This window comes from Polistes dominula, unplaced genomic scaffold, assembly GCF_049000335.1.
Source record: "Polistes dominula isolate Pdom_NZ unplaced genomic scaffold, Pdom_raw_medaka contig_73, whole genome shotgun sequence".
In the NCBI taxonomy this organism is placed as follows: domain Eukaryota; kingdom Metazoa; phylum Arthropoda; class Insecta; order Hymenoptera; family Vespidae; genus Polistes; species Polistes dominula.
Genome location: NW_028300951.1, coordinates 9,768,953 through 9,795,291, shown reverse-complemented (window position 1 = coordinate 9,795,291; position 26,339 = coordinate 9,768,953). Strand labels below are relative to the sequence as shown.

General features: G+C 31.0%; 6 protein-coding genes across 20 annotated transcripts; 3 read left to right on the top strand and 3 right to left on the bottom strand.

The window, feature by feature from the left end:
- The first annotated feature begins 1,375 nt into the window (after positions 1 to 1,375).
- Positions 1,376 to 3,209, top strand: LOC107067799 (serine/threonine/tyrosine-interacting protein). 2 transcript variants are annotated; one of them, XM_015323626.2, is made up of 6 exons: positions 1,376 to 1,548; positions 1,723 to 1,821; positions 1,933 to 2,084; positions 2,149 to 2,337; positions 2,405 to 2,621; positions 2,713 to 3,209. In XM_015323626.2, exons 1-5 carry the CDS (start codon positions 1,513 to 1,515, stop codon positions 2,613 to 2,615), a joined length of 687 nt encoding a protein of 228 aa, XP_015179112.1. In that variant the 5' UTR covers positions 1,376 to 1,512; the 3' UTR covers positions 2,616 to 2,621; positions 2,713 to 3,209. The 2 variants fall into 2 exon arrangements, with proteins under 2 accessions (XP_015179112.1, XP_015179113.1); XM_015323627.2 differs by having other exon boundaries at positions 1,535 to 1,548; positions 1,723 to 1,849.
- Positions 3,200 to 5,601, bottom strand: LOC107067800 (NPC intracellular cholesterol transporter 2 homolog a). Its single transcript, XM_015323628.2, has 4 exons — positions 5,038 to 5,601; positions 3,784 to 3,897; positions 3,512 to 3,693; positions 3,200 to 3,431 (listed from the first exon to the last, which is right to left on the bottom strand). Exons 1-4 carry the CDS (start codon positions 5,120 to 5,122, stop codon positions 3,348 to 3,350), a joined length of 465 nt encoding a protein of 154 aa, XP_015179114.1. The 5' UTR covers positions 5,123 to 5,601; the 3' UTR covers positions 3,200 to 3,347.
- Positions 5,602 to 5,972: 371 nt separating this feature from the next.
- LOC107067801 (protein transport protein Sec61 subunit gamma) lies at positions 5,973 to 7,139 on the top strand. The gene is made up of 4 exons (XM_015323630.2): positions 5,973 to 6,125; positions 6,567 to 6,673; positions 6,737 to 6,839; positions 6,921 to 7,139. Exons 2-4 carry the CDS (start codon positions 6,580 to 6,582, stop codon positions 6,928 to 6,930), a joined length of 207 nt encoding a protein of 68 aa, XP_015179116.1. The 5' UTR covers positions 5,973 to 6,125; positions 6,567 to 6,579; the 3' UTR covers positions 6,931 to 7,139.
- Positions 7,140 to 7,185: 46 nt separating this feature from the next.
- Atf3 (Activating transcription factor 3) lies at positions 7,186 to 18,016 on the bottom strand. 3 transcript variants are annotated; one of them, XM_015323624.2, is made up of 5 exons: positions 17,655 to 18,016; positions 10,698 to 10,895; positions 10,351 to 10,609; positions 10,047 to 10,192; positions 7,186 to 9,870 (listed from the first exon to the last, which is right to left on the bottom strand). In XM_015323624.2, exons 3-5 carry the CDS (start codon positions 10,586 to 10,588, stop codon positions 9,433 to 9,435), a joined length of 822 nt encoding a protein of 273 aa, XP_015179110.1. In that variant the 5' UTR covers positions 10,589 to 10,609; positions 10,698 to 10,895; positions 17,655 to 18,016; the 3' UTR covers positions 7,186 to 9,432. The 3 variants fall into 3 exon arrangements, with proteins under 3 accessions (XP_015179110.1, XP_015179109.1, XP_015179111.1); XM_015323623.2 differs by lacking the exon at positions 10,698 to 10,895 and having other exon boundaries at positions 17,655 to 18,015; XM_015323625.2 differs by lacking the exons at positions 10,698 to 10,895; positions 17,655 to 18,016 and adding an exon at positions 15,425 to 15,443.
- Positions 18,017 to 18,183: 167 nt separating this feature from the next.
- Positions 18,184 to 20,994, top strand: AlkB (alpha-ketoglutarate-dependent dioxygenase AlkB). 5 transcript variants are annotated; one of them, XM_089171942.1, is made up of 5 exons: positions 18,184 to 18,505; positions 18,587 to 18,954; positions 19,636 to 19,738; positions 19,804 to 19,957; positions 20,018 to 20,994. In XM_089171942.1, the coding sequence occupies exons 2-5, from the start codon at positions 18,925 to 18,927 to the stop codon at positions 20,577 to 20,579; spliced, it is 849 nt and encodes a 282-aa protein (XP_089028068.1). In that variant the 5' UTR covers positions 18,184 to 18,505; positions 18,587 to 18,924; the 3' UTR covers positions 20,580 to 20,994. The 5 variants fall into 5 exon arrangements, with proteins under 5 accessions (XP_089028068.1, XP_089028066.1, XP_089028067.1 ...); XM_089171940.1 differs by having other exon boundaries at positions 18,184 to 18,517; positions 18,610 to 18,954; XM_089171941.1 differs by having other exon boundaries at positions 18,184 to 18,517.
- Positions 20,995 to 21,939: 945 nt separating this feature from the next.
- LOC107067792 (uncharacterized) lies at positions 21,940 to 26,337 on the bottom strand. 8 transcript variants are annotated; one of them, XM_089171930.1, is made up of 11 exons: positions 26,197 to 26,322; positions 26,050 to 26,128; positions 24,673 to 25,545; positions 24,342 to 24,590; positions 24,006 to 24,279; positions 23,440 to 23,738; positions 23,218 to 23,361; positions 22,883 to 23,126; positions 22,659 to 22,801; positions 22,449 to 22,584; positions 21,940 to 22,337 (listed from the first exon to the last, which is right to left on the bottom strand). In XM_089171930.1, exons 3-11 carry the CDS (start codon positions 25,528 to 25,530, stop codon positions 22,156 to 22,158), a joined length of 2,529 nt encoding a protein of 842 aa, XP_089028056.1. In that variant the 5' UTR covers positions 25,531 to 25,545; positions 26,050 to 26,128; positions 26,197 to 26,322; the 3' UTR covers positions 21,940 to 22,155. The 8 variants fall into 8 exon arrangements, with proteins under 8 accessions (XP_089028056.1, XP_089028055.1, XP_015179103.1 ...); XM_089171929.1 differs by having other exon boundaries at positions 24,673 to 25,540; XM_015323617.2 differs by lacking the exon at positions 26,050 to 26,128 and having other exon boundaries at positions 26,197 to 26,337.
- Between the last annotated feature and the right edge of the window lie 2 nt (positions 26,338 to 26,339).

Here is a 26,339-nt window from a genome sequence, read left to right as displayed (position 1 = left end):
TAATTATCTTGCCAGGGACAGTATTATTGATTAGTCTCTCTTTATTTCTAAGATAGATAGAATTGTTTCAAAAATAAACTTTAAAGAAGAATTCAAACAATTTGTATGAATAAATAAAATTCGGTAAAGAGCTCGTGGAAACAGGAGGGTTTGGTTGTACTCTTCTTTCTGTCCTTTTTTATTTCTGCTTTATTTTCTGGTTTTTTTGGAGGACGAAACCAAAATAAATTTCGTAGAGATCTAAAAGATTTTTATTTCTTTAGATCCAATAGTAACGAAACTTACGTTTCTCATTTCATACATTGCAAAACCAAATGCGTTCACGTAAACTTTCTTCTCGAAAGCGGCCGCGATTGATAGGAACGTATTAGCTTAGACCCGGAAGAAAATTGGTTGGCCGCTAACGTTAGTACCGTCTCGTAAAGAACACCATTCGCCTGACTTCGTAACTAAATTGCATCGTTCCTAGTTCTTTTAGGATATCCGACGCAATCTTACGCAAAACCAATTCTTAGAATATTTTTATTTTCAATATTATTCTAATTCGATCAATAATTCGAATAGAAGTGCAACCTTTCGTTAGAGTATAATCTAAACAAACAAACGATCAATCATGTCAATGTAATACAATGATTTGTAAAATAATCCTGTGAACATTCTTATGCTAAAGAAAATCTGTATATATCAGTACTATAAATATCTTCCTGAATTCCACGAGTAAAAAAAGAAATACAATAGTCAACTGATTTGATTAATTGCAGAAACTAACCGCCAAAGTATTACGAAATTGAACGGCTGAATAGCCGATCGTGCTACAACAATGAGTTTTTCAGAAGTGTAATTATTTTTAGAAAGGAGTCATAATATTTCTAATAACATCTCACTAAGGAAAGTCTTACGTTGTAGAATCCGGTAACGTTTAGAAACGCGCCTAAGTTTTTTTTCGACATCCAATACGCATGATTTATTAATACTCTCCATCACAATTCGAATGACAATATATGTAAGCGCGAAATAATATTTTATAATAATTATCTTACATTCATTATTATATTTTCATCGTTTCTTTTTATCTGCTTATATATACATATTATATATGTATATATATGTATGCATGCTTTATAAACGTATGAAATATAAAAGCATTTACACACAATAAATATGTACATGTATGCATTAATATGATAACATATATTAATATAGATATTTTGTTTAAACAAATAGAAGTGTAAATCAATGTTTTTAAATTTTAAACGAGAAAGAGTATTCATTAATCGATAAATATATCGAAAATATTTAAAAGTCGAGAAATATCGAAATATTAAAAAATCGAGATCATTCGAGTTTTCTATTTTACCAACAGATGACGTTTATGTAGCACAAAACGGGCAAACGGTCCAAACGTCAAAAGGTGATATTTCGTTAGCGGGAAAAGGGAAAAAGAATTTCGATGTCTTTCATTTTCTATGTAAATTGATATTTTTAAACTTTTGTAAATAATAAATTATTGATATGATGTCGGTAGATAGCAACAAAAACCAAGATCAGGTTTGTTCGTTATGAAATCATTTTTTTTTTTGCCAATTGTTTTGTTAAGGTTATGTTATTTATTTACTTCTAAAAGTATATATAAGTACATAATTATTTATATTATTTATAAGTATATAATTTTTAATGAATCTTTCATAAATAAATTTTATATGAGTTATTGAAATATTGTAGGAAAGCAATGAAAATACATCAGAAGAATATCCAATAATTCCTAATTTATTACTGGATAGGCCAAAAGAATGGACTTATACTATGAGAAGATGTATGCAGGTATATAAATAATTTTTCATTAAAAATGGCAAGTGTTTGAGATAAATTTTCAGATATTGAAATAAATTTCTTAATGATATGTCTTAATGATATGTCTTTATATCACTTTAGAAAGTGATACCTGGTTTGTATATCGGACCATACAGTGCTGCAAGTCGATCCAAATTAGAATCTCTGCTTGAACACGGTATCACTCATATAATCTGCGTTAGACAGGATATAGAAGCACATTTTATACGGCCAAACTTTCCGGATAAATTTAAGTACATACCTAATTACACTGTTAAGGTAATTAATAACATATAAAGAAATATTTACATATTGTAGATATCTGGTGTTGAATATAGCTGACACTATATCGGAAAATATCATCCAACATTTTAAAAACGTTAAAGAATTTATAGACGAAGGTATAAATTCTGGTGGTCAAGTTTTAGTTCATGGTAATGCAGGAATATCAAGATCGTCCGCATTAGTTATAGCATATTTAATGGAAACATATGGACTTTCACGAACGTAAGAAACATTATTGACATATGTATCTATCATAATCTGTCATTTAAATTTCTTGTCGATATTTTAGTTATGCGTTTACACTATTACAACGAAAGAGATTCTGTATAAATCCAAACAGCGGATTCATGGCACAATTAAAAGAATACGAACCTATATATAAAGCGCAAGGAACATTGAGAAATAACCAACAAAAATCGATAAAAGAACGAGGCAAACGAACGATTCATCAAATGAATATTGGACGAGTAGAAGATAGAACGAATACAATGGACAGTTGATAGCATGTAAACATATACCAAAATTATCCCAAAAAAAACTTAATTTATATATTAGAGAAGAATTGTAAATAATACATTAAACTTTATCGTATTTCAGATAACTACTGAAATATGGATTATTACAAAAACATTTAATCCAAATATATTGGTAATTAAAGTACTGGTTATAATATATTTTGGATTTAAATCAATAAAACAACTTAACACTTTTTTGACCGCTAGCCGATTCATCGGCTGACTTTTCATTGCAAACGTTCATCAACAGCTAGTCGATTAATTGTCTTTTCTATTGCTAGAAACAAATGCACACACGTCTAAGAAGCCGGTAATAACTGAACGGCAGCCTTAAAAACGAGCGGTCAAATAAGTGTTAACATTAGTTGAAACACGTTTCTTTTGTTTAACTTTTAAATACATCTTGACGACTGTCATTAATGGCAAATAATTGCCAAATATAAATAACATTTTTAAACGAAATTTTTTCGTTAATTAATTAATGTTGACAAATTCTCATGATATATCGAATAACATTTCTGTACACCAAAGTTATAAAATTGAAAAAATATAGTCATAATAAACATTAATTCAAAATTATGTAATCATTTTAATCATTATAAACCATTTATACTTATTACAATTACAAATCAATATCGTTAAGAACCCCATTCATTATTCATTGAAAATAGTAGATAATTATAAGTAAAAATAATCTTATTCATATTTATGAGATTCCTATTTAATTTTTGCCGGTATGGAAACACAAATTATATCCTGTTTATTCTCATCTTGAAGTTCCCATCGAACTTTAAGAGACAACTGCAAATAATGATAAAAAGTGTAAGAAATATTAAATTTTGATTCTTTGTTTTTGATGAATAATGATTTGTATATCGTACCTTAGGATAGGTATTTTCGACTGGTAAAACAGCTTTATAAGTATATTCAGTATCCTTTTTCAAAGGACACTGTATGTTAGATTCAGGATTAGTACAAACATCGGGATGTGATAGAGGAAATGGTATTGGCACATCTGCAATTACACCATGAATCACTGCTTCTATTTTGGAAATATCTTGAGCTAAAAAAAGAAAATTATATCAATACATATATGATCATTTAATTTATCGATAATTCTATATAGAAATAAAAAACAAGTCATTTTACTTACATGGGATAAAGTCTATAGTAAGACTCACATTTGAATTTCGAACTAATTCGCATGCTGTTTTAGATGTATCGCAATTAGAAATAGTTATCTTTGTAAAGTGTCCAATTTTAGAACCTATAAAATGATTAAATAAGAAATGAAATAATAATATCATAATATAAACAATTATTAAAATACATAGTCTATCATTGCATGGAGAAGTGATATTTGTAATTATTAAAAATGTTGTCCGAGATAAATAATATGCTACATTTGTCAGAAAATTATACAATAACACCGAATAAGCAGATAGAATGAATTATACGAGAATAGTTACGAAGGATTACGTAAAAAAAAAAAGAAAGAAAGAAAAAAAATGGCATCGATTTAATAACAGAGTAAAAAACTAGCAATTATTTTAGGTATAAATTTTAAGAGACGAACAAAAATAAATTTGAAAAATGTCTTATTGTTAGAAATGAAATAGAAACATGATAAACTGTATAGATAGTAACTGTTTAGAAATAACATAAATTATAACTTACATTAGTTTTATTACAATATGTTTAAAAAATACTAGCTAATCCATTTAATGGCAAAAAAAAGAAGAAAACAATAGATTACTACGTTTAATGAGATGCTTATCGTAATTAAATTAGTTAACGCATCGTATAGTTGTAGTATTTGTAAGAGTTTGACTCAAGTACAAAGCAAACAAATTGAATACTATTAAACATTTGCTCGTCATCTTAAAGAATGATATATTTTTTGTAAGAAAAATTTAACGCTAATTGTAAAATCCCTTTATTTTTTATTTATTAAAATGATTAATTTGAAAATAGATTAATCAAGAATGTACGTTATCTCGTGAAATGTGATATGGCATATCGAATAAAAGAAAGTGTCTTTTGACTCTACGATGAACGATAATGTGAGTCATGAATTAAATTCGTCGTTTCTTAGCTGATCAAAGACCTTGTAACAATATTAACTAATTGAATTTACAGACAAAGACTGTAACGTTGTAAATAATCCCCAAATATTTCAATGAAATCCTTTAGTTCAAATTTTACCGCTTAAAAAAAGACAACGTGATTCGTAACGTCGACGATAAATAAATCAAATTTCATTGATATTAAGTAGGTAATATTAACATGAAACAAAACAAAACTTTCGTAAGAGATAAAAAATAATTCAAATGATATTTCTGAATAAATTATTTAAAAAAAAAAAAATAAAAAAAAAATTGTATTTAGAGATGGAAAAAATGCTTACCACAATCTTTGAATTCGACGGCATAGCAAAGCTGAAGAATACTCGAAACAACGAGAAACACGCAGAAGAAGATCGAACGAGTCATCCTGTTGATTCTTCGTCGTTCCCGCGCTGATTAACACTGATCGTTGGAAAAGACATACAGCGATGGTGCGTTTAAGAGGGGAAATAGGGGTGGGGACGAAAAATAACGTAGGGGTGGAACGGAAGAGAAGACGTTTCTGATATTAAACTGTGATTATTGCTCCTCGCCTCTGACAACGGAAAACTGTACTTTATACAGAGTTTACTTTCAAAAATTATATATAATTTTTATCTCTTTTTCTAGATTTGAAGAAATACTAGGAAGTCAAATATCATCTTATTTCTATGTACATGCGCATACAGGAAAATAAAATAAATCGACGTCTTATAAATCAAGATATACTATCTATATGCACATGTAAATATGTACATGAACGTTGGACTTCATACAAATGAAATACCAAAAACTGATAACGAGATTATTTCTTCTATGCTCTATATAAACGTTGTCCAGCTGGTGGTCCATGAAATAAATCAATTTTTCTTTTTTAATAAAAATTTAAATAAACACTACATCAAAACGTATTTTATATATAAAACTTATAAAAACGGCCGCTATAATGTTGTGGCGTTCTTACATTCATTTATGCATTTATTTTTAACGTAATGTTGATTGGTATTTTGATTATCTACCCTTCTTTGGCTCGCAACTAAGAAAAGTTGAACAGAACTGTTATAAAGAATTACATGGATCAACCGTTCGTTAATTTTTTATGAAAACTTTAGGAAAAAGTGATTTTTTAACGCAATTAATGTCTTATCGATTAAGTCTTAGAACAAAAATGTAACTTAATATATTCTTAAAGTTTTTTATGCAAACGTTAAGAATTCAAATTAGCGCGGTAAAGTAATATGTTCCTCCGTAATGGCGCCTCGAAGAAACGTCATAAATCGGAAGTGACGTAATACGACGTTCGTCCACGTAGCTGATGATTATTCCTATGATCGTACTGCTCAACACTGAAATACGTCACTTTGTTAAACGTTCTCAATTGATACGCAACGTAAGTATTCGTATTCAAACATATCTATTTTATTTTTTAATAAATCTTCTATTAAATACTATGTTCATTATTTATTTTAATTAAGATAGAACGTTGTATTATTGTATCTTATTCCGAGTAAATTTATATTACAGGTTAAATTGCATATATTTAGAATATGTTTTGTTTTCTTTGGTATTCATATGTAACTTTCATGCAATTTCTTTCATATTTTATGTCTACACGCATTAGGGAGATTAATTTAATATTTAGAATAGTTTAATTTGATAAAAAAATCCAAAATTCAGTTTAGGTTGGAACTTTCAAATATGTCAAGTATAAGTATTTTGTTTATTGTAATAAACATTTAAACCGTAATATATATTAATTAAATGTCAAACAGTTTACATTTCTATATGGTTGCATTGTATTAACATATTATATGTTTTCTATAATTTATAGAAATTGCACTATCATGGATCAGGTTAAGAAACTAACAGAACCAGGACGTCAGTTCGCCAAAGACAGTATACGTCTTGTAAAAAGATGTACAAAACCAGATCGAAAAGGTATAAGTAATATTTTGTTAAATATAAGAACATAGAAAAAAATCCTTTGTTTCTTTTTTACAGAATTTCAAAAAATTGCAATCGCTACTGCCATCGGATTTTGTATAATGGGTTTTATAGGATTTTTCGTTAAACTAATTCATATCCCTATCAACAATATCATTGTGTAAGTATTTTCTTTGAATTTATTTTCTTAATTAATTTTTCACCATTTTTCTAAATCTAAACAGTTAATAATTGTTTACAGGGGTTCGTAAATCCATATTATATACAAAAATATTGTTAAGATATATTATAAGTTTAACTGTGGTCCGCTCTTATTTTAATTTTAATTTATATAATATCTAATTTTTGTTTATGTTATAAATATTATGATTTATAGAAATGAAATAATTAAAAAAACATGTGTAATATAATGAATTTTATAATAAAATAGGAAGAAATATAATAAATATATATGTATATATTTTTTGTTTTAAATAGGTGGTTTTTAAAAACAATTATAACACCAATATCCAAGGCACTTTTATTTTGAAGATTAATATGTTTCCTTTCTAGATTTACAATATTAAATTTATTAAGCCATTTTGCTAGTATTATGGTTAGCGGTTATTACACGATTTATATTTACGACAAAAGAAAGAATTGATCGAGGAAAGAGCTACAATTAGAAAAAAAAAACATGTTTGAAAAGATTTTAGTATAAATTGAAGTAAAAGAAACCTAGAAACATACAATGATTAATACAATAATGAAAAATTTGTTCAAGATTATATATCTTTTTTTTCTTGCAGAAATTTGTACGAACTTCATTAGCATTTGTTAAAAATGATCAAATTGAATTTCGAATATTGGCAATATTCCAAAAACAATGCACATGTTTTAACGAGCGATTTTATGTACACTTTTATGTATTTCATAAAGGCAGTAATGCATTTTTTTTTTATTTAACTACAAGAACAGATGCCAAAAGTGATACTAAAATAACTCGCATGTACAAATACTTATGAATCTACGAAATACGTTCAAAGACATAAAGAAATACTTGCTGATTAAAGCAAAAAAATCACAACAAAAGAGAAAAAAATGATGACCAAAAAATTACATATAGAGGAATCAAAAAATAATTTTATTTTTTGTTTGTTTTGATTTTTTAATATAAATTTAAAGATAAATTTTTTTTGAATCCTATATATTAATCATTATTAAAATAATGATTTATTAAAAATAGAAATAGACACCAATGAGACGCGAGGCTATTAATCTCTCTTATAACATTTCTATTAAATTATTAAATACTCTTTCAAGGCAACTTAACAAAATTTAATGTAATATTTAAAAAAAAAAACATATCTAAAGCACCATATATGTATGACTGACTGTCTCGGTTCGCTTATATTTAAATATATTCTTAAATTATAGATAATAAAAATTTTGTATACGTAATAATTCCGTACATAATAACACAACGTAAAAAATAAATCTTCTCTTCGCTTCAATTAAAGGAAGCGTAGGAAGACTTTGTTTATCACTTAGATCACTTTGATTGTATGGCAGCAGTATTCTAGTAAAGAGAAGCATTTGATTCGTCTATTTTAAGCACACTTCTTATTAATTGTAACAGTTCTGCGCTAACAATTTCATTAACTTACGTTAATTGCAAGAACTCTTTTTTTTATATACCCAAGGTACGTTTTTTATTGTACAAACAGAACTACCAAATATTTGCAAAAATATACACTTAAGATGTGTATACAAATAATCTGTATGTAAGTATATATACATATATATATATCTCAATAATGAAAAAATTCGTTTTTGTTAAACGTACCAAGGGAGGGTAACTACCCACAACTGAGGTATATCGTTAGGCACTTATTTTTGATTTTGTTAACAAATATAACAATCTATCGTATGGTAAAATATACATCAATAATTAACTGTGCATGTATGTATGCCTGCAAGTATAATATATTAAATGTCATTAATAAAATATTTATAATAATTATAAGTATCCCCTTTGAAAGGCCAATATCAACAAAAATACTTAAGCAATATTTTTTGTCAGAAATTAAATGAGAAATATTTGTCGATTGTTTGAGAAACGCATGCAGCAGTATCTGCGACAAGCGAATCTGTTCATTATACGAATTACAATAAACAAGAATGTCACAGTACGGTTATTACGAAGGAATGTCTTCGAGCGTTCTCTATCGAACATTACGAGCATGTTAAAAAAAAAGGAGAACAAAATAAGAAAAGAGGAAATGTAAATAAGGGAAGACAGACGTGTAAGAGAAGTGGAAAATGTAAAGCTAGAAAAAGAAGGAAAGACAAAAAATTGTTCGCGTTTTACACAGATAATAAAATATGTATAAACTTACGAGCTAAGGACTTGTCACGAAATTGAGAGAAGATTAATTAGAATCTGCTCGATTTAATTACTTTTAACCCTTAAATGCATCGATAATAACACGTTAACATTATATAAAATTTGTCTATCATTTCAACTAATCGATAAAATGTTTTTTTTTTTTTTTGAAAAATAATCCAACTAAATAAATGCATAAAAGGGTTAAAGAAATATGACCAACAGAAATCCTTTGAGACAAATTCCAAAACTAAGTTTAACCATCGTTCTTCGTTATAATTATCTTTGTGTGTGTGGAATGCATATTGTAGTCTTTCCACTATTGATCAAGATCAAATAGATTCATTGATAATCATCTCTCAGAAAAACCGTAAAGATTAAGTTAAAGCTAAACGGTGCAACCAGAATCAGTGGTTGGTACGTAAGGACTTCCCTGCCGATAGAAATCACCTTCGTATTCCTCGACTTTGACAGGATAATCCGTGACACAGTTTTGAGGTTGATTCAAGGCTGGTGGTGGTTGAACAAAGTTGTCCTGGTAACTCGGTAGATGCAATGGTTCGGCATATTGCTGATAAGAGGTATCTGTAGCACCACCTTGTTTCAAACAAGTTGGTCCATGTAAACTGAGCATATCGACCAACCTACGCCTTTGCATCTCCAACTCCTGGATCTGTGATTTGAGGTCGTGATTTTGTGTTTCTAAGGTCTCCGATTCTTGGACCAGAATCACCGTCTTCTCTCGTTTCTTCAGCCGACATTTGGTAGCTGCTATTTTGTTCCTCTCTCGTCTCCTCCGTCGCCTCTCCTCGTCCTCTGGTGTCAACTGTAAGACGTTTAACGGAGACTGAGATAGGCGAAAGTTAATAGAGACAAGCAAAATCTCGCGCTTCGCGTATTTCCTCTTTCTCTCTTTTGATGATGATCGATGAGGTAGCGACTTAGAGTCACGACTGTTTTTATCGTTTTAACGAGCTAACAGTATGCGATTTTTGTTCTTACTCCACCCCGGTTGTTGTTGTTGTTGTTGTTGCTCCCGTCGTCCTCCTCCTCGTCGTCTGCGCTACCATCCTCCCTTTTAGTCCTCTTCTTCCCCTCGTCACCACTTCCATTTGCTCGTCTTTTAGTTTGTAGCGTCAACTTCAGGCCTGTCAACGCACAAATCCAATATAATAACACAGTATCATCAACAATTCAGGAAAAGAAACTGAACACATTAATTACTAGTAATAGTCCCCACTCTGAGCTGTAATACCAATTGATGGAGATAAATAGATTGATATGATTTATAATAAAATAAAGGAACCTTCTTTGATAAGCTGACTGCAAGTGTGTTGGACACTTGGTGGACTCGGTTCACCGCTGCTAGTCGAATCGGTACGATCCCTGCTTTTCTCGTTGGCGTAGTCCTCGAAGGGATTGGTCATGGCGATCAAAGAGTTTACGATTTCCGGTGTCCTCGGAGTGACCTCGGCCGCCGCGACACCGAGAAGACCCGCGGCAGCCGTTGGACTAGGATTCACGTTCACGTTTAAGTTGTACATGATAGATTTTTATCATTTAATCTGAAACAACAAATAATTAATTTTATTTTAAATTATTATAGGATAATTTCGTAATAATCATATTGCAAATTAAGGTCTATTTTTATACATGGTTGCTTATTATTCTGGAAAAATGATTTCAGTCATCTTCCGGTATGGGAATTCCAGAAACATTTGATAATGGAGCGACATCCTTGATTGCGGTTTAGGTAATTTCAAAGAGAGCTCAAGTCAAGAGTCCGTTCTAGTTGTCATCGTAAGCACCCGACTAATTGATTCTCCGATCAGACGTTCTTTCTTTAATTTGCTTAATAAGATAATGAAAAAATATAATGTATAAATACATGTATTGAATATCGATCCAAGGAACATATTACTAAGGTAAAATACACATCATGTAGAACACCTAAACACGATATATAGGTCAGTAGGTAAATCTCTCTCTAGCAGAGAAGAAGCCTTTGTTGTATTTTAACAAGAGACTCTTTCTGGGGTCCCAAATACGAGTTCGTCTCGAGGAAGTCGGTCTTTTTTTTTATTTTCATTTCTTTAACTCGAACGGCCCACGAGAAATAAGAATAAGAATAAAAGAAATAAAAAGTCGAAGTAAGAGCGGAGGAGGAACCGTAAATGGCAGAGAAGGAGCAAAAGAAGGTGCTAGTGGAGGTGGTGAAGGTGAAGCGGGGTGAAGGAGAAGAAGGAGAAGAAGACGAAGAAGGAGAAGGAGAGTTGCAAGGGCATTAGGCTCCGAATACGGAACGATATAAAATTCTTACGAAACGTTCGCACGCATACACGAAGGAACCGAAGAAACTTCTGACGAACGTCGTAAATGGATACACTCGCAGAAAAAGAAACAGGAACCGAGGAGAAAAGAGAAAGAAAGAGAAGAAGAAGAAGAAGAAGCCTCTCAAACAAGCCTCTTCTTTCCTCTTTCCTCTCTCCCTTCTCTTTAGCAACAAGCACAGACCAAAGAGACATTCGAAAAGCAAAGATGCGACCTACGAAATGATTTTTCTTCGAGAGACTTGCAAAAGATTTGTCGATTGAAATAGAGACATGCCAATGTATATGTTTATGTGTATGTGTTGTATATGTATGTTTACGTTTGCGCGTGACACGCCTAGAGATAACGTGACTCCAATATTTGTCTTCAAAGGTATCAACAGAAAATTTTCTGAAAGAAATTTGTTGACAACCATTGACAAGCTTTTAGTCCGCCCACCCAAGTCGCCACACAATCTGTTTTTTTTTTCTTTTCTTTTCTTTTCTTTTCTTTTCTTTTCTTCTCTTAGTTACAGCGATAAAAAATTTGTCTTTAATATAATATTAATATCCAGCACGTTATTTTGAAAAAAAAAGCTTTGAAAGATATATCCAAAGGAACAAACAGGTGTCCGATCGAAGCTATTGCTGGCTTTGCTCGCCGTCAAACTTATAAATAGAAATCGTTTGATTTTGACGTACGGTCGGAACGCTTCGGTATTCGGGTAATCCCTTGGCGAGAGCCTTCGAAACGGAGCTTTCGATTGTATCGAATGACCGACCACCAACAAATCCGTCCGTACAGAGAGAGAGAGAGAGAAAGAGTTTCCTATAAATGATTTTTAAATTTGTTAGCGAATCAAGGATTGTTTTCATCTTAACAGAGATCTGAAACGAGTACACAGACTGTTGCTGACTTAGAAATTATAAAGGCCGGTTGGCTGGCTTATTTTGCGCCAAGGTGCGTCGCAAGTCGGTACGTACAAGAGCGTAGGCGTCTAAGAATACACGCACTTCCGACTCTATCGTGTTCCTTCTTCTTTCAAAATCGATTGAACAGATAAATCTGCTCTCTTAGCTCTTTCATAAAGACAAAAAAAGAAAATTTATTATTTCTAAATGATATTTAAACTTTACGTTGCATTTTATTTCATTAAATTCGAATGCTTTTTTCGATGCGTTAGCAAAAGGGTTTGTTTCGTTGGAGCAAGCACGTTTCATCATATCGATATCGGTGAAATTAAACACAAGGATAGGGAGATATCGCTTAAGAGAGTCGATCTTTTAAAGAGGAGTTCTCGGAACGACGACTAAACTCGTTCGCTGTTATAAGTATACATAGAGAGAGAAAGAGAGAGAGAGAAAGAGAGAGAGAGAGAGAGTGCAAGCTTCAAATAATCATAATAATAATAATAACAGTACAATTATTTATATCTCGTTGATATCAAGAAAACAATTTATATAATCCGAAAAGAAAGTAGGCCTAAAAAGTTTCGAAATATCATCTACAGACTCTTTTGGCTTATTCCATAGTGTCACATGTCTTATACTATTTAACGGCATGTGCTATGATTCTCACCCTAAATCTTATACTGCCAGTTAGTAAAAGTTGTGTTATAGAAAGGGGTGAGGGGAAAAAAGAGGAAGGGGGGAAGAGAGAACTTGCGCAAGCGATGACCATCTGGCAAGGAAGCTTTTATCGTGCTTTTTCGGCACGGTTGCCGACATAAACGTAGGCGTCCTAATTCCTACAAACATCATGACTCCATATCAAACGCCTTCGCAAAACTCTTCTCGTAGTTTTAACGAGAAGCATATCGTGAGAAAGGCAAAAGTATCGAAAACCTGTAAGACCCGCCTTCCTTCCTTCCTTCTTTTTGATTTTGAAATTAAATTCATGCGTTATTTTACGAGCTACAATTTTATGATAGCGATAGCCATCGTTGCGAGGACTACAAATCGATTTTTAATTTTTTTTCTTTCGAAAATATAAAAAGAACAAAATTGCGTAGGTAGTATACAGATAGATAAAAATTTTGAAATAGAAGACACATTTTTTCAAAACAACTGAAATAATAACGAAGATGCTAGTCGATTAATAAAGATTGATGCTTTCCATGCCCGCATCGTCCTTTTTCCTTCTCACATCAGTTTGTGTTCTTTAAAATGGGTGAGAGAATTCTTTTGGTGTTCTACCACTGCAAATTCGTAATTGGAGAAGATGAATGGGGAATATCCCTCACAAATACACACACACAGACGTTCAAGTAATTTACCATCCGTTAAGTTCTTTGTAAATATATATTTGAGACGAGTCATATTTTGGGAAGTTAACGACCACAATTATAATTTTTTTTTTTTTTTTTTTTTTTTTTAAAGAACATACGCAATAAAACGAGTAATTATAAAATGTCATGGTGCTTGGTGACGATGATAATGTTAACATTACTTTTCGATTTCTCCTTTATATTAATAATATTAAATAGAATCTTTTTATACAATGGTTCGTTTAACCTTGAAGAGGACAGGTTGTGAGAAAAAAAAAGAAAAGAAAAGAAAAAAGAAGAGAAAAATAATGAAAGAGGATGTCGAGAATTTTGGCGAGATATGCCTCGTTTTGACTCGTTTAAAAAACTCTGTCTCTATGTAATTTCCTCTATTTTGTTCTTCGAACAAAAATGAAACAATGTTTATGTAAATATCTACATATATATCTTGATTACTAAGAACGCAATTTTCTCACATTTATCATACGAATTATACGTCAACTCTTCTTTATTTTTCCTTTTTTTTTTCTTTTTAGAAAAGCGGCATACGTCAAAGTGAAAAACATTGAATAATGTTTTTAACATTGTTAAACAATTGGTATTAGTCAAACTTCCGTTGAATTGGATTGATTTATATAGCTTTATTTGTATACCTTCCTAGTCAATGAGTAATGACGAATATTTGCAAAATGATAAAAAAAATCTAATCTTTAACTATTTTCTTTTAGGATGTGAAATATATTTTTCCTACATTAATATTAGTTCGTTGTATAAAATTGAATATAAATAAAAAAAAAAACAGATGTGTGCAGATCACACACTGTAGAAGTGAAACCTTCAAAGAAAACCAAGCTTCGAGACGTGAATATATCGAAATAATTGAATTGTAATACAGTGTCATCTATTGAAAGAACCTTACAGAACCTAGATAATCTCTAAATAAACATCTTTAAATTAGTAAAAAAAAAAAAAATCGCGATAAAAATTATGCTATGTGCTAGGTGAAAAAAATCACGTGAAATAAAATAAATTTCATTAAGATAAATTGAGTAGTTTTGGAATTATTAGTGGACAAACATATTGTGACACTGAATTTTTATATATAAAATTGTATTAATTAATTAATTAATTAATATATAGAATTAAATTATTTATTGAATTTTATTAATTAATTAATTATTTTTGTTTCATCGGTTTCACGTTCTTCCGTTTCACAATTTTCAAATCACCCTGATCCTAAAGAATTAAAAAATCACTTCAATAAAAAAAAAAATAAAAATAGGAAAAAAAATTTTCGATCGAAATAAATCGAAAGGTTTACAATCACTAAGCACGTGCGATCGTGTCTTAGGAATCCCAACCGTGAGCACGCGAGAAAAAACACAAGATTGCATAATATCATCTACCAAGTGAAGGCGTTCACGCATTTCTATGTTTCTTTATTTTTTTTTATTTTTAAATATATTTTATTATTCTTTATAAAGAATAGCAAAAATTCAATGTTAAAGTCAAATTTACATATTGAATTAATTGATCCTTTAAAAACTAATGTCCTTTATTATTCTATTATAGGCATTTGCAAATATAATTATAGATTCAGGATAATAAACACGGCTTGTCTACCATTCCGTCCTCATAAACGAGAGGAGAATGTTTCGAAAAGCTATTGCTAAGTCCACATCTCTTTTAACTCCTTCGAAGAAATCGAAAACGCGAATAAATATACTCGCAAACATACTGTGCATGCACACGGGACAGATACTAATTGTAAGTGAGCAGAATGTAAATGAATTTCGTTACTTACGAAATAGTCAAATCGTTTAGTACTACAATCGTAGAGAGTTCCTCTTGTTATTTTCTTTGAAATTCATAATAGGAAAGATCGCGCTGCAAAAAAAAAGAAAAAAGAAAAAGAACTTTTGTAAGCCTTATCAATTGTCGAAATGTCGCGAAATTTGTAATACCAATAAACGCGAGGACGCGTGTTAGAATGATCGCGCATCCGGCACCACACTTGGGTGCATCCTTCGAAAGTCTATTGTGTTACGTAACACGCATCATACAAGCTTCGTAGTGCAGGATAAAATCGTGTAATTACAGCAGTGTCATATCGATAACGTTTTCGCGATAACGTATCAAGCCTTGATATAAACTTATGCACGATTTTTCCTTCGCTAACACGTAAAGTCCAAAAGCGAACCGTACGTGCACATCCAATTAATCCTGAATTCATCTTTTTTTCTCTAAAAAAAAAAAAAGAGAAAGAAAGAGAGATAAAGTAAACTTGCACACGCACAAGCCATCAATTGTACGCGATGCATTAGCATTTTAAATTCAATCGGTACATTGACGCCCTTGAACAATAATGAACTCTCTCTCTCTCTCTCTCTTTCTTTCTTCCTTTCTATTTTAACTCTTACTCTTTCTCTCTGACTTAACGAAAGGAATAGAAGGAGAGAGGACGCGCAACTTGTAAATCCAGTTATATCATCTCTCGTAAAATCAGCTGTAAGAAGGTTATTTGTATCCTGGGCGCCGATAAATCGGCAACTACTACGCTCATGTTGTATGTATATATTAGTTATATAGGTAAGAATGTTCCTCTCACATTTTTGTTTAGAAAGAAAAAGAAGGAGAAACGAAAACCTAGTTGATTCGAGGGACACAATATATATCCGTTTCTTTTGTGCTTTTTATCTCTTTCCATATCTTCATTGACCTTCCGCGAGAAGATCGTAGTGCATTTATATCTATGCATATAATAGACATACATTTAAATCTACGTATAGTTATAATAGTTAGGTTCCATATTCGTTCCTTTTGAACCAATTAAAAACGCATATATTCTATGCTTGAACACTTGAAAACGACGCCGTCGCGACGCGCCATTGACGATCGATCGTTGGACGACGAAATGTCACCAAGTTCACGGCCGTGAAAAGGATCTATTCTACCGACAAAGAATCTACCATTCCCATTGACTTCATCGATAAGACTAAAATTGTAAAAACCTACTTTCGATCCGATTATTTTGAGAAAGAGAAAGATAAGATTATTTATTACAAATCCCCCTTTACAAAAGATTATCATATTTCTTCTTTTTATTTTAAGTAGATTTATTCCAACTTGTTGTGTTATATAATAATAATAATAATACCGTTAATAATCTAACATTACTTTCGGAGTAATTATCTTCTTTATCTCCTCTTATGTGTTGGAGTTCTCCCTTTGAAATTTTGAAAAAGGTGAATTTAAAAACACGAATGCATTTGACGCGCTCGTCTCTAAACACCTCGCTCATCGACGAAGTAATACATAGGAAACTTTTCAAGTAAATAGACATTGTACATTCATATTCATGAATCTACTATTATAAACACCCTTCTCAGTCTATTCTCATAGAAACTATTTATCTTTCTTTCTTTCTCTCTCTCTCGCTCTCTCTCTCTCGCTCTCTCTCTCTCTCTCTCTTTCTCTCTGTGTCTCTCCCTCTCTCGAAAATTGAATAGGATACAAGGCTGCTTAAATAATTACCGAAACCTATTGTATAGATCACTTTTGTTTACGCGTGTTCGTACATTTATTTACGAATAAACTTTGAGATTAGATTTCAAAGAAGTGCGTATAAATGTTATTTATTAGAATAATTAAGATGAATATGCATTAGAAGATAAAAGAAGCGAAGAAGTAAACTCTACGGTTTCTTTTTTTTAGCAATGACGCTAAAGATTAAAAGCAACTATCACAACTAAACAAATTATTGAATATATATTAATGACAATATTAAAAAACACAAATATTATTTTAATAATCTTAATAAAAACGTTAATATTTCTTTATGATTGATCCATTGTTTAAAATCAAACCATCGAACTATATATATAGTCTCGACCTATAAAAACGTTTCCTGGCTACCAATCACGAGATTTATCGCGTGCGCAGGTGGAGAGTGGAGGGGGGAGGGAAACACGTGCATCGTCGTTAAAGAAAAAAGATAAACAGAAATTTGACATGCGAAGGAGGTTATATCCTACCTTCTTTCTGCTCAGTAGAAAAATACATCAATGTAGTGGTGGTAGAAACGACGAGAGGATGATACTGTTGACGATAAACGTCGACGACCGACGTCGTCGGTCTATTTTTTCAATATAGCAGACGTAATGTAAAAAAAAAAACAAATACGACACATTTAAAATACACTCTCTACAAAAGATTCACGAAACGGTTAAGGATAATAAACAAAAATAAAATCAAGAAAAGAAAATTAAAAAAAAGAAAAAAATATGTAAGAAAAAATCAGACGCGATTTAGACGCACGCACGTACGCATGCACGCACGCACGTACGCACGCTCATACAAAGCATTCGCCTTCGTCGGCTGCCGGCGCACGACTGTGGATTATTCGCGCTCGCGACCGGCCTAGATATATCAGAGTTATTTTTAGCAGATGCTGTCACTTGTCGCGATTCTTATTGGTCCGCGGTGACGTGATCAGAAACGGCCGACCACTGTGATTGGCCGAAGTCGCAAACACGACCGAGATCGCAAACGACGCACGCAGTCAGTCGCGCATCGTCTTTGGGCGCGACTCGATTTTCTTCGCGCCTGAATCTTTCTTTCTTTTTCTTTCTTCTTCTTTCTTTTTCTTTATTTTTCTTTTTCTTCCCTCTTCCCTCTCCTTTTTCCTCTCTCTCTCTTTACTTCTCCTTTTCTTTCGATCGAATCCTTTTCCTCATCCTTTCTTTCGTTATATGACAACAAAACTTTTCCCTGTCAGATGATTCTAGAATGAATACGTTACCTCTTAATACTTATCGCTAGATGTTAATAAATTACGATAAATGTGACTACTCGAGAACACTTCACACTTGATCGTTAAAGATCCGTTAGTGTCAAGGTTAATAACAAATTGTTATTGCAAGGAAGATCTGAGAAAAAATAGATTAGTTTATATGTTTTTTAATAGGTGAATGGTCGATCGAATTTCAGGTGAATAAACACTATTTATGGATCGCATTGGTAATAGTAATGAAAGGAGCATTAACGCGCCGTACGGCATGCTGTGCTATTAATTTACGCGGAGCTTTCGAAAAGCCTTGAGGCTCAACGCCGTGCCTCTTTTCTGTCGTATATGAAATCACGCTATTTCCACGGACTAACTATTATATGAAAATTACATGCTAAAATTAGTCATGGATGATTACCAAGGGACAAACACATAGATGAGAGATATAATGAAAATATAAATAATTACAAGGGAAACTCATGCTTTTTTGACATAATCTCACTTTGATCCTACAATTGATGAAGATATGCAAAGTGAATGGAGTAATGGTAATGAATACAGCACGTGTTGTGTACACGATCGAATACATTTCACCGTCCTTAGTCATTAATATAACTGGTATTATACTCCTCGTTATTTAATGTCTCAAATATTTCATAAGAATACAAAATTTTTAATCATTCCATTCTTGTTCTTGTAACCTAAATTCAATACATGTTTTGTATATGTATATATTGTTATATAATTTACCGCGAAAATCAACATGCCAAATGTTGTCAGAAAACGTAACAAAGTAGGACGATAAAATAAATAGAATAAATTATGGAATAAGATATATAAATCTAAATCGTATCTTTAAATTATAAAATTAAATTATAATTATTTTAGTTATTATTTATCCTCTTATAGTTACATACGCATGTAATCAGATTAAATTTAATTATGCATGTACAGTCAAAATATTAGATGTCAAATAAAGTGACATCTGGTGATCCATTATGAACTAATAAAACATGGTAGCCACCGTGGTTAGTAAACATGTTCAAAGATAATTTCAAATATTATAAAAGTCGAAATCCATTGCCTGATTTAACAAATGTAATTGATTTTAATTGTCCAGATATTAGTAAAGTATGTATAATTTACTAATATCTACTAATCTACCAATTTATCAATCTAAAATCTATTAATTTACCACTATACCTGTGTATGTGTATGTTTATCTTTAGGTTAAAAATATTAAAGCACATTTTACAAGTGACACGTGTGAAAAGAAATTTGGATTAAAATGTTCAAAGGATTGGAAAATTTATGAATTGTTAAATATTCCAGGTAAAAAAAACATCACTGTGTATATTTTTTCTTTAATTTAATCTAATCTCTATTAACACTTGTAGGACTTATTTTTATTCAAAATCCATTTACAACAAGTGGTCATCATTACTGGATTCTAAAGTGTTTAAGGGATTATTCAAAGAAACCAAATAAATTAAATTTAGATGCTCATAATATTTTAAGTAATCACGAAACTTGGTGGGACATATGTTTCCGGTAAAGAAATACTTATAATTATATTCTAGACAAATTAGTTTTTCTTTTTTCCTCTTTTAGATCCAATAATAATAATAGAGCAGCAAATTTGCTCCCAAAGTTACGATGGGCAACGTTGGGATACCATCATGATTGGGACACTAAAGTATATTCTGAAAATTCTAAAACACCCATGCCTATTGAACTTATCGAATTAACGCAATTTTTGGCTAGAGTATTAAATTTTTCAAAATTTAGAGCAGAAGCAGCCATTATTAATTATTATCGAATGAATTCTACATTAGCAGGACATACAGATTGCTCCGAGCCAAATATAGAAGCACCGCTCTTTTCCATTAGTTTTGGACAGACCGCTATATTTTTGATAGGCGGCCTTTCCCAAAAAAATCCAGCAGATGCTCTATTTCTACAAAGTGGTGACATATTAGTAATGGCTGGTAGTTCACGCTTGAGATATCACGGGGTACCTAAAATTCTATCATCTCAATTATGTCCTTGGGATACAAATGAAACTGAGACTAATGAAAGTGACTGGATTTGTGCAAAAAAATATTTAGCCGAAGCTAGAATAAATATAAACGTAAGACAAGTATTAAAAGATAATCAATTGACTTTATCTTAAATTATAATGTTAATTGCGTGTGTGTGTATAAATGTAAATAATACACAAGGTGTACAAAAGTTTATATAAAAATGTTTATTTGTTTTACCTTGAAAATATAGCTAATATCTTATCAAAATTTAATTCTATATGATGTTATTTCAATAATTGTTGTCTTTGTCTTGATCAGTAGTTGCGCAAAAAATAACTGAAATGTCCAAAAAATGCCATGCTATTGTCGCCATTCTTGTAAGAAAAGATTGAGATATTTTTATACGGTTCTGCTTTGAATTTATCAATTCACTATCTTTTGCATGAATATGAATATTTGTAAAGGATGATGAAGAATCGCTTGAAGTCAAATACGATTTGAGTAATATACTGGTAGCATCGTGTACTGCTGTGTCCAAAATAAAATTTTGTGAAATGTCTGGGATACGGATTATCATTTTTGTTTCTTCTTATTTTTTCCTATTCACTGTAAATGACAAATCTTTGTTCAGTAGCAAATATATAATTTAAAATAACAAATTTATAAAATTACAAACCTCTCAAAAGTTTTTATATGTTCAATTTTTTTGTCAATGTATTTATTTCATGAAAACACATTGAACTTTAAGTAAATTGTAGTAATCATTAATCTACTGAAATATTAATTTTTATGCTGATCCATATATTCAATTATATGGACGATAAGATAAATAATGTACGGCTTAGATCGAATAAAAATTTTTATTCATTCGCGCGAGTATTTCGTCGCATGCGTTTCTAATTGTTCCTGGTTTCCAGCTTTGCTGTATATTTTTTGAATTAACCGTATTTAGATCTAACCTGAAAAAATTATTCGATTTATCCTCTTGTACATGAAAACAGCGATTCTCTATTGTTAATCGTCTTTCAACAGAATTTTTAAATTCTGTTAACGTCATATTTTTAGTCGAAAAATAATTTAGAAAAGTTTCAACTACGTTAATCGACTAAACTTAAAATTTTGAAACTCCAAAAAATCCGGATGGACCATGTAAAAGATTACATTATATGTAGATAAAACATAAAATAAAATGTTAACAATAGAAAATATAATTAATATAAAAGAAGTATATATATCTACCTAAGGCGTTTCAGACAGCAATCAGTAGTGGGCGATAGTTGATACTTACCCATTAAGATGTTAAACACGATTCCTATATACCGACGCTAAACATTCTTAATCAATAAACTATCAAAGCTTTAAACTTGTAAGTTTATATTAATTATAAGAGAGATTTTAGTTCTGATAAATTTACAAAATTCTTATATCAATCATAATTTCAATAGATTCCATTAATAATTTTTTTTTTTTTTTGAAAATCAAAGAATACAACTTCATAGAAAATGAAAATTCTGTTGAAATATATTTTAATTGATAATATACTCTCTGTGAATACAAATATTTCTTATTTCAAAAATGTAAATCATTTCTTTTTTTAGGTCAGCGATACTACTGCTTAAACAGTAAATTAACCATTGTAAATAACATTGTGCGGACCAGCCTGCTAATGAAATTTATTACAAGTAAATGAGGGCAGCCTGGTTTTATTAATTTTGATCAACAAGACTAGAGTAATGGTAATTGTTCAGCATGTAACAGTTCAGTAGCATCTGCAGAATCAGCACACATAACTAATGTAATGCCTGCTTGGTAAGATGCAGGTATACGAATATGAGTTGTACCAATAGTTGTAACATTAGGCTGTTGTCTCTGATTCATTGCTTCTCGTATCATATTTACAACTTGTCCTGTTATTAAAAAAAGAAGATAAAAAAAAGATATTTTGCAAGTATATATCACGTTTTTAATTTGCATACAAAATTAAAATAAATAACAAGGAGATATAAATATAAACTTACCCAGAACATTAAGCTTCCTCCATTTCTGGTCCATCTTAGCAAGAAGTGTTAAATCAGTATTTGCATTCCAACGTGCTAAAACATCAGCCCGCCTTACTAATAAAACACTAGGACTAACAAGCTGATGCCAAACAAGCTGAAAATATTAAATAAAATAATTATATATTTACGATTGATTAAGTTTTAAATTTGAACTTTTTTAATACAAACTTGTTCAGGTAAACATTGTAGAGGGTTTGTTAAATATATTCCCGCTTGTCCTACGCCAAATATCATTTGATGATGCCATGCATCCGGAATATCAGTACCTTCGCCACAATGTTGTAAATTTAATGTAGCTATAGGAGCAGCTCCTAAAAAGGAATATTCGAATTTTTAATAATCCAAAAATTATATACATACACACGTATCTAATGTCAATATAAATCTTGCACCTTTAGAAATCCAGTAATGCAGCCAATGAGAAAGTGAAACCTTTCTTTCAGGATAAAAGGAAAAGAATTTTGTGATGACTGCTCCACTTGTTGATAGAGATATTCCTCTTGCTATGTCTTTATGAGTTGAACCAGCCAACGATCTACTCATTAGATATTGTGGAAGTGGGGAACCAGGATCTCTTAATCTAGTACCTACAGCTTTTACCAATACCTCTGCAGAGAAAGAAACTTTCAAAGCCAACTAAAAATGAAATTTAAAACCATTAGTAAGTGACTAAAAACTATAACATTTAGATGGTTATAGTTAAATATCATTTGTAGATATAAATTACCAAAGCATTGATGGCAGAAGTAGCACCACATGCAGAAGTTGCAATTTGAGTGACTTGATTAGTTGTAGCTTCTTGCTCATTCCACAACATGACTTTTTTAACTGGTGGAAGTCCATCAATTTGCTCATTAGATAATTCATTTTCCTAAAAGTATTATTTAATATATATACATATATATATATAGAATATTAAAATTTTCAACAATAATAATATTCTACAAACCAAGTTTGAATCGCCACTCTGATTAAAAGGAGTTTGTTTATTAAGCATTAATTTTTTGGCCATCATTCGATGATAAAGTGTAGAACTGAGATTCACCTTTCTTGAATTTAAATTCGAATTTCCTGGCGTGGATACAGTAGAGGTTTCTGTCCATAATTCAGAGTCCGAATCTCGATTATCTCCAGGCGATATTAAGTCACCACTCGTATTATGATATCCATAAGATTCGCGCAAAGGACATCCTAAGTTTCTATGAAATCCAATTGATTCTGTTTTTCCATGAAGATTAGAATGGCACCCTGAATCAATTAGATTAATTATATTAGATTAATTATATTAAGTTATGCATTCTAATATCAATTACAAAATACGATTCTCCCATGGCTGGAAAGCTGGGAAATATAGTGGTATACGGAGTACATAGATTCTAAATAAGTTGATGTAATGGTTATGTTTTATATTTGGATGTATTGTGTTATACTATGTAATGTTTAAATACTTGAATAAATATTTTATATTCTATATTTTACAAAATACGATTCGTTAAGTTGTTCTTATTAACTTACCAGATCCACTACTAGTACTCGGCATCCAAGGAGATGAATAAGTTTGTTTGGAGCTTTGCTCGCTGATTGGACGATTATTGGAACATTGTTGAGTAACTATATGGCTAACATTTTGTCCAGTTTGAGGATTATGTTGAGGCACAGTTGCTATTCCTTGCCTAGATACAACTTTACCACTACTCAAATCATTTAAAACAGGATCTGCCTCTGCGTTATCTAATGTTATATTTTGTATGTCTTCATTTATAGAAGCCAAATCGCTGTCCCCTGTATCCTAAATTATAGAATATATTAATATAAAATGAACTAGTTATCTTTGACATTTAAATTAGTTACCTGCTCGCAAGAAGGTCCAGGATCAAAGTCCATTTCTAAAAAGTCCATCTCTGGACTAGATCTACCACTGTGACATTGTCCTACTTCATGTTCTGCAACTTGGACTCGATTGACTTCCTCTTTCTGATCTAGATTAACTATATTGTCATTCCCTTTATATGTATAAATACAATAATCTTCTCCATCAGACATATCTCCTTCATTTCCGGAACTAGAATCTCTTCTGTCAATTATATCTTTTTGAAAATACTAGGTAAAACATAACTATGATTTAGTATAATTGTAGAAATATTTCAAATATTTTCTCATACAAGTAAATATAAATACTTACTCTTTGTAAACCACTTGGTCCAGCAACTTCTCTATTTCCATTGATATTAGGTCTTAGAAAACAAGTACCTTGACTAGTCGAACCTATACTCCCTCCAATATTATTTAATATACTAGCAGATTTATTAGATTTTGGTAAGGTATTTTTTAAAGTATACATCTGATCACCTTCTGGACTGGAATCTGAACTGCAGGAAACTTTAGAAGGACATTTTTCTATTTCCGAAGCGTAATCAACATTATTTTTCATATCCGTATCATCGTTTAATCTATTACCAGATAAATGCTGAGAAACAGTGGACGAATTTGATATAGACGTATTCGAATATGCATTAGTATTAGATGCATTGATAGAACTATAAGAAACTGGTGTAACCGTATTAGTCAGGTGGCAATTCAACTGACCAGAAGATAAATTTAAGTGCATTTGAGGCTTAGGCAAGTTAAGAGTATTTGCATTTACAACAGTCTTATGCTTCAATTGACTTGCAGAATTAGTATTTGCATTATGTGATATGACACTTGTAGTATTTACAAAAGTGGAAGATGAACTTGCATTTGGTGTGTCAGAAATAGTAACTTGTTCCAACGAATGACTGCAATCCGATGTAGTAGCTTCCATCGATCGTGCTCCATTAGAAACCATCATAGAAGATTTGGAAGGTAATACACTTTTTGCGTCACTCTCACTAACATTATTATTCAATTTCAACTGCTCGTCAGACATTTTATTTTGTATTTTAGTTGCTTTGGATAACTTATTTCCTTGTTCAGTTGTTTGGTTATCATTCTTTTGTAAGCCACCATCTAATCTTGTTTCAGACTTTCCCTGCATCTTTCCATCCTCTTTGGAATTCATATTGTATTGTCTGTGCTTACAAACGACAACAGATAATTAATAAATTATGATTATAAATTTACACCTAGCATAGATCTGTACAAACAAATATATTTACACATCATAGCCAAGCGTTATTAATTAACCAAATGTAATTACGTTCGCTATTGAATTGTTCATTTATTTACTAATGAATATTACTAATTAATATGAAACGACAAAATTGTTTCATTCATCGAATAATACAAAATACATGTGTGCCTATCTATACGAGATAGTAAATGCGATGATTTAACCCACTAATCTACCGATCTACGGGCCTTTGAACCTTTACGTCCCTACAATTTACCCTAATTCAACGATTAAACAAAAGCTTTGACGTTATTTCGTTTGGAAATGATAAAAGACTACTTAAAACTATATATATATATTGTCCCATAGATTATATAATTTCTTAATATTTATATATAAGTTAATTTCTATTTTCCCGTTAAAATACTATAATAACTCCCTTAAAGGATTTATCCTCTTTTTACTTACAGCTCCTCCTTATATACACATATTACTTCCGGAAGTCAGCTGATCGTAAGGAACATATATACGCACGAGTTTGCTAATCCTCGGACGAGAAGAACTTTGAAAATATATACAATATTGTATAGAATAAATTAATGTTAAACATTATACCTCGTTTAACTGCCAAATAAAACAGCTACCGATCGAAGGAAATTTTCATCCTGATACTTCCTCAAACAAATCACAGTACGTATTTACGAAGACGAGCAACGCGATTATATTTACTCTGACGAACCCCTACCATTTCTCCGATT

Coding starts and splice junctions, on each gene's coding strand:
- LOC107067800 (XM_015323628.2), bottom strand. CDS start 5,122: ATGACTCGTTCGATCTTCTTCTGCGTGTTTCTCGTTGTTTCGAGTATT. Junction 3,898..5,037: donor CGTCGAATTCAAAGATTGTG/GTAAGCATTTTT, acceptor ATCATTTTATAG/GTTCTAAAATTGGACACTTT. Junction 3,694..3,783: donor TACTATAGACTTTATCCCAT/GTAAGTAAAATG, acceptor TTCTTTTTTTAG/CTCAAGATATTTCCAAAATA.
- LOC107067801 (XM_015323630.2), top strand. CDS start 6,580: ATGGATCAGGTTAAGAAACTAACAGAACCAGGACGTCAGTTCGCCAAA. Junction 6,674..6,736: donor TACAAAACCAGATCGAAAAG/GTATAAGTAATA, acceptor TCTTTTTTACAG/AATTTCAAAAAATTGCAATC.
- LOC107067799 (XM_015323626.2), top strand. CDS start 1,513: ATGATGTCGGTAGATAGCAACAAAAACCAAGATCAG. Junction 1,549..1,722: donor GCAACAAAAACCAAGATCAG/GTTTGTTCGTTA, acceptor GAAATATTGTAG/GAAAGCAATGAAAATACATC. Junction 2,338..2,404: donor ACATATGGACTTTCACGAAC/GTAAGAAACATT, acceptor TCGATATTTTAG/TTATGCGTTTACACTATTAC.
- Atf3 (XM_015323624.2), bottom strand. CDS start 10,588: ATGTACAACTTAAACGTGAACGTGAATCCTAGTCCAACGGCTGCCGCG. Junction 10,193..10,350: donor CAGTCAGCTTATCAAAGAAG/GTTCCTTTATTT, acceptor GTGCGTTGACAG/GCCTGAAGTTGACGCTACAA. Junction 9,871..10,046: donor ACAACAACAACCGGGGTGGA/GTAAGAACAAAA, acceptor AACGTCTTACAG/TTGACACCAGAGGACGAGGA.
- LOC107067792 (XM_015323617.2), bottom strand. CDS start 25,530: ATGAATTCCAAAGAGGATGGAAAGATGCAGGGAAAGTCTGAAACAAGA. Junction 23,362..23,439: donor AGAGTGGCGATTCAAACTTG/GTTTGTAGAATA, acceptor TAATACTTTTAG/GAAAATGAATTATCTAATGA. Junction 22,585..22,658: donor TACAATGTTTACCTGAACAA/GTTTGTATTAAA, acceptor TAATATTTTCAG/CTTGTTTGGCATCAGCTTGT.
- AlkB (XM_015323575.2), top strand. CDS start 19,445: ATGTTCAAAGATAATTTCAAATATTATAAAAGTCGAAATCCATTGCCT. Junction 19,538..19,635: donor ATTGTCCAGATATTAGTAAA/GTATGTATAATT, acceptor GTTTATCTTTAG/GTTAAAAATATTAAAGCACA. Junction 19,958..20,017: donor TGGTGGGACATATGTTTCCG/GTAAAGAAATAC, acceptor TTCCTCTTTTAG/ATCCAATAATAATAATAGAG.